The sequence below is a fragment of the Octopus bimaculoides genome, chromosome 4, assembly GCF_001194135.2.
Source record: "Octopus bimaculoides isolate UCB-OBI-ISO-001 chromosome 4, ASM119413v2, whole genome shotgun sequence".
Taxonomy (NCBI): Eukaryota; Metazoa; Mollusca; class Cephalopoda; order Octopoda; family Octopodidae; genus Octopus; species Octopus bimaculoides.
In genome coordinates, this window is record NC_068984.1 from 103,745,272 (window position 1) to 103,752,040 (window position 6,769).

General features: G+C 35.6%; 1 protein-coding gene across 1 annotated transcript in view; it reads left to right on the forward strand.

Annotated features, from left to right (window-relative positions):
• LOC106883822 (putative neural-cadherin 2) overlaps window positions 1–6,769 on the forward strand; it is a 140,937-nt gene that overhangs the window by 91,700 nt on the left and 42,468 nt on the right. The window contains exons 18-20 of the mRNA XM_052967328.1: window positions 273–511; window positions 3,798–3,940; window positions 6,244–6,492. Of these exons, the coding sequence (XP_052823288.1) occupies window positions 273–511; window positions 3,798–3,940; window positions 6,244–6,492 (631 nt within the window). The remainder of the gene's footprint in view (window positions 1–272; window positions 512–3,797; window positions 3,941–6,243; window positions 6,493–6,769) is intronic.

The following is a 6,769-nucleotide window of genomic DNA, read 5'->3' on the forward strand; positions in this document are numbered from 1 at the left end:
ACCCATGCAGATCTCAAAAAGTGAACATTAAAACAATGATGATGACTAAAAAATTGTTTGAATAGTTGATATTTGATTGAAAACTGTTAAATAATTTGAGTTTATCTGAGCCTATACCAACATGGATTTCCATAAATGAAAATGTCATTTCTGTGTTTTATGTCATCTTCACTCAAGCCCATTGAAAATTTTGTATTATTTATGTTATGATGATGATGATGATGAAATGTGCTTAATGAATAGTTAATATTGAATTTTGCATTTATTTTCAGCCCTTGGATTATGAAGATAAAAACCTTCAAAAATTTGATTTGAAAGTTCGGGTACAAGATCCGGATCCCACCCATGTTGATTACTGCACTATTGCTATCACTGTCACAGATTACAATGACAACAGCCCAGTTTTTACACCTGACAGGCATGAACTAACTATCCCAGAAAACCACACAATGAGCACAATATTCACTTTTACTGTTTCAGATGCTGACTCTGGAAATAATCAAATTGTAAAGTAGGTTCTTTTATTTTTAACATTTTTAAACAATTTTATTGTTTTGATAATAACACTTGGTCTGGTTTTTGTTTCAAACAAATTATAGTCTCACTGATAACAATTAAGATATTGAATGAAAGTTATTAATTTCTATATGTATAAAAACGGGTTTAATTTTACTTTCAAGAAATGTTTAGATTAAAATCCAAAATTAGTAAATCAGCAACTGGATTATAACAACTTTTTACTGTACTTTGTAGTCCCTTCAGATTTGCCATATAGTGATACTGTTGGTTGTATCAGATAACATTGAAATTATGTGGATGAACCATCACACATAAGACTAATCTAAGTCTTATGTATGAATTTATTCATCGCTGTGTGGTTATTTCCCTAACTTTCAGGTTCGTTATCACTGAGCAGCTTCTTCAACAAACACCTACAATAGCCTTGAGTCGATGAAAGCCTTGTAAAGCAGATTTGGTTGGCAGAAACTGAAAGAAGCCTATCGTGTGTGTGTTCATGTCTACTTGTCCTGACACCACATAATAGTTCTGAACAAACATCACCATCATGCAAGCAGCGTCATTCATTTCCAATCTTCCATGAAAACATGTGCAATCATTGTGCTGTTTGTATTGGATTGACATGGGGAAATGTTATCTTACTTGGAAATAGGAAGGGCATCCAACCATAGGAAGTTTGTCTCAACAAATATATGTAGCTATATGTATACATGCTTGTGCATCTGTGTGTTGCAACACAGAACTACAGAAACTTTATTTCTGATGAGATCATCATTTCAATGTCCACTTTTCCATGTTTGCATAGGTTGGATAGTGTTTGTTGAGGCAGATTTTCTACAACCACATACTCTTCCTGTTGCCAACCCTCGCTTGTTTCAAAATAAGCCAATATTTCCCCATGGCCAGACATTTTTTTTTTCGAAGTATTAGAAATATATAAACATTGCTTATATGACAATGACATTGTTTACAACTCTTATGCCAAGACAAGAAGACACATGCACATGTGTGTGTGTGTGTGTGTGTGTGTACAACAGTTTCCATCTTCCACATTCACTCACAAGGCTTTGGTTAGCCCAGTGTTATAAAAGGCATTTGCCCAGTGTGCCACATGCAGAGACTGAACCCAAAACCATGTGGTTGGGAAGCAAACTTCTTAACTACACAGCCATGCCTGCAATTCAAGAAAAATCTTCTCTTAAAAAGGCCCCTTTATAGGCTGTTTGGCTATATGTAAGTGAGAGCAGCTTAATTTCTGTGTTTAGAAATCTAAAAATTGTGTCACAGCTGGTGGTGGATTCAAAGAGAAATTACATTGGTGGGGTGGGATAGTATTACAAAATGCATTCAAGAATGTGAACATAAGTTTAAAATTTAGGAGTGATTGATTTGAGAAAGGTCTGAAGGTGAAGATAAATCAATAAAAAGAAACAAACCTAATAGAATGAACTTATTATGAACTGTTTCGTAACATATAATTCATTGTCTGTTCATTTGACTCTGGAAATGGTCTAAAATTTTGTATTCTGAATATTAAAATGATGGAAAAAAATTAATAACATACGTAACATGATTTTTGTTCTTGGGTTTGCAACTGTTATTTCCTGTTTACTTATCCTCAGAAAGTATGAAAAATGGCTAATATTTTCTTAAAACTTCACTTTTGTTACATTTATTCAATTCCCAAAGAATCCCGCTCAACACATGGCTGTAATGCTCCCCAAACTGTTCATGGTCAGAGATGCACACATTGTCAGCCACTTTTGTTGTAATGAGCAGAATATTTGCTACAGCAATATTTTTGCTTCAGCAGCTCAGTGCTGTTATTATTATTGTTGTTGTTCAGGTCACTGCTTGGAATCGAACTCAGAATCTTGGGGTTAGTAGCCCGCACTCTTAACCACTAAGACATATGCCCAGGCATATGGCGTAGTGGTTAAGAGCGCGGGCTACTAACCCCAAGATTCCGAGTTCGATTCCAAGCAGTGCCCTTAATAATAATAATAATATCGAAAAATACTTTAGGAATGAGAACCCAAGTTCAAAATATCCCCCAAGACACATGAAGAAGGCTGGAGGGTATATCAGCCAAAACTTTGTGTTAACAACAAACAAGATGAGGACAAATATCCGAATGTAAATAATGTTCTCCTTCCCTACCCACACCAAACTGTCCATCCCCTACTCCCAGTTCTTCCACCTCCGCTGGCTCTGCAGTGACAACCATGACTTCGAGACACAGTCTCAACTCACTGCTCGCTACATCACCCTATGTGGATACGCCCTCCTTCTCTCTCTCTCCATCCCCCCTCTAACCCTTTTCTGTCAAAGAGTATAGACTTGAAACATCAAAGCTTTTTCCATTCTTCCTGGGTGTCAAAGGCATATACATAGATATACACACATACATACATGTATATATATATATATATATATATATATATATATATATATATAAGCTTTCAGTTTTTGTTTACCAAATCCACTAAGAAATCTTTGGTCAGCCTGAGACTATAGTAGAAGATACTTGTCCAAGGTGCTGCACAGTGGAACTAATTCCAGAACCATGTGGTTGGGAATCAAACTTCTTGCCATACAAATATATAAATTTGGAAACTTGACTGATGAACAGAAGGCCACAAATGATCTGTCCTTGTTTTTTCTTGTCCGTATGTTTTTACTGTTGTCCATTACATTCTTATTCATTTTTGGGAATTATGTATACATATAGCATCATACGTACACGTTTTGCTCACTTTGTAAGTATTTATATATATATACATACATACACACACATACACATATATAAACATAATTTTAACGTCTAGATCTCCATGCTTGAATGGGTCACTGAATTTATTAAAGCAGATTTTCTACACCTTGCTGCACTTCCCATGCAAACGCCCCCCCCCCCCAATAGCTAGGTATGTTTTTCATGACTCACTGAAAAATAAATAACATTGCTTCTTTGACAGGAGATGAAATGTGGAAGGCAGATATTGGATTGTGATAGTGGTAGCAGCAGTGGAACATTCTTTTTTTTGAATTATATGCAAAAAAGAATGCTTAGAATTTAATACTTATATCAGGACTAAGAGCAGTGGGTTTCACAAACAAAATAAGATCAAGACACATGGGAAGTTTTACTGCAGACCTCTTTGTCTTTGGTTCTCGAGTGATTTGAGATGGAACAGACTTAGGTTACCCGTGATAACTCAACACAGAAGCCACACCCATATACATAAAGATAATTGTTTTTTTGTTTTTTACCTTGCTAGTTTCATGATTGAACGTAAGTCCAACCCCAAGAAGCAGTTTAGTGTGAAAAAGGTTGGCACAGATGCTGTTATCAGTATCAGGAAAACATTGGACCGTGAAGATATTCCATCATATGAACTGATCATTTTGGGAGTTGATGAAGGTAATATATATATTTCATCTTTAATTTGAGAATTTTCTTTTTAATTCCATTAAAGAGATTGAATAACTAATAAAGATATGAACCAAATCTTTTGAATAATGACTATATTTATTCTAGTATGTAATGCAGTGAGGTGGCATGACTATGCTGCCTCTTCTTCAGGTGTTGTCATTGTTGATATTTATATTTCTTTATTGGTACATTGTTCACTATTTTCAAATTCCAGTTACCTGAAGAATACAAAATTTGTTTTTGTTTTATCTATTCCAATATCTACTCGGAAAGAGACCAATGAATTATTTCTCTCTGAAAAACTCCTTTTAAAATGGGTCAGTCAAGTACCATAAAGCAAGATGTTGAGAAGTTGAATCTACAATCTGGTTTTGAAGCACTACCTCTCCTGATGCATTTGAGAAAAACAGGAATGTTCTATTCCCCTTCCATATAAGTTTGCGCTCTAATGTGTCTGTGCGTATGTACACATCAGACATATGGCAACCAGCTGACCGAAGATGGTGTGGTAATGGAATAACACTTATGTTACCTTGATAACTAAGACAGGTTTCAAAAGTTTGGAAGAAAAGTAGAAGTAAAGAGCATTACCAATTAGCTCAAAGAGAAACCAGGCATGAAGTATATTTGGCTAGAGACAAAGTAGAAAAGAAGAGCTTTGCGAATGTTCTGTGACCTGAGGAGGAGAAGTAAGACGTGTTCAGGATTGTAAGACAGTATGTCAGAGTGAATCTAGACGTAATTGAAATGAAGTGCATTGGAATCATAACCACACTTTCCACAGAAGTGCTATTATGAGTTGCTGAACAAAGAGAGTGCATGGGGTAAAGAGGGGCTACCTTATTCCGATCCAACAGCTATTCAAGTTGGCAACAGTATGGTAGATAGTAATTAAGGGCATGAAGCGAGGAAGCTGCAGGTTCATCAAGAATAACTGCTGAGATGCTTAATCATCACTCACTGTCTCTATTTCTATTGCTGTCTACCAGCTTGCATTTGTAATATCACTTCCTTAGCAAATGTGCTTATGATTTAGCCTTACTTTTGTCCACCACTGCTATCACCAAACACTCCCCTCCTAACTCCACCTCAAATATCATACTCTTTCTCCTTTTATGCACCCATTTCCATCTTTCCTACTGTCATCACTCCTGTTCCCCACCTCACTCCATACATCTTAGGTTACTGACTACTCTATACATTTGCTGTGTACAAGGCATTCCCACACTTGGATTGATGTCATGATGGAACTCCTCTCCTTGTGGCATTCTCTCTAGCATGACTGATGAGCAAGAAGACAACTTTCACTGGTGTCATGATAAAATGCATCCAGCACATTCTATAAAGCAGTTGGCAAAAATGCAGAGAAAGCATAGGGTCTTGAGTTTCTCCTTTTAGTCCTGTTTTGTTGAGGACTGTTCAGCTTATCCAGCATTGCTGCAACAAGAAGATGCACCCAGTATGCTTTGTAAAGTAATTGGCAATAGAAAGAGCATCCAGCCATAGAAATCAGGCCAAACAACACAGATAAACATTTAGTCTATGAGAGTAGTGGCTCCCAATAAAAATGACTCCAACCACAACAACCAATCTAAACCCATTTCAACATAGAAAAATAGATATAAAATGATGTATGAAATATTCCTTTCAGCAATGAAGAAACACTTCAATTTGTCAAAAAAGTGCTGCTGACAAATTTCTTGAAAGGTGGTAGAGTTGAGAGGAGCACTGCAAGGTCTATTTCTTTGTCCATTTTTGTTGCCCAATACCTTCTTTCAGGAAAGTACTTTATCAAATTAGTTAACTTCTCTACCACCCATAAAGGTACCCTATCAAGATACTCTCACTTCAACTGCAAAAGTCAAATTTCATTAGCAAGATCAGCTAAAATTACATAACTAGAATCCACTGGTATATAAACACCTACTGACAAAATTTCAAATCTGTATGTAAAACATTAACAAAGTTACAAGCAAATATTGTGGACACCCCTCTTGAACCTGAATAATTCAAAATAACGTGGACGAATGAGCATTACATTTGACAGACTAACCTGAACGCTAAAGGGTTAAGGTGCTCTCAGCCCGATGATTAGTCAAGTTGAGCACCCCTCATTAAGTGACTATTAAATCAGAATCAACTAGCTAAGAAACATGTGTATTCTGCATTTTACCCATTCCACTCCAGAATTTGGATATTAATAACACTTCAAAGAATGCCAATGTATATAAAGATTGGAACAGGTTACATTCTAAAACTTGTAATATATCTGAATTTCTTATGTTTTGCAGGAAACCCTCCACAAACTGGTACTGCAACTCTGACAGTAAATTTGAGTGATGTCAACGATAATTACCCAATCTTCAAAGAGGATTATCGTCCAATAATTATGGAAAACTCACCTCCCAAGAAAGATTTTCAATTGATCAGAGCCAAAGATATGGATAATGACAAAAATGGACCTCCATTTACCTTTACTTATACATGTGACGGCTCTAACTATAACCTTTGCAAGGATTTTGCAATGACCTTTGACAAAGGTGAGTTGAAACTTTAACATAATTTAGTGTATGCATTTGGTAGTTTCAGGGTTACCTGAAAGTTTGTACATCAGTGTGCCATAGTGTGAAGTTGTTTCATGCTTATTCACTTCAGGGTTTTTTGTTGTTTTTTTTCTATCAATAGATAGCAATAGTCTTCTTTTTTGGATAAATTATACAATTAATCAAATTCATTCTTGTAATACTATTGCTTTTAAATTATGAATTCCGTAGAGAAATATATATATATATATATATATATATATATATATATATA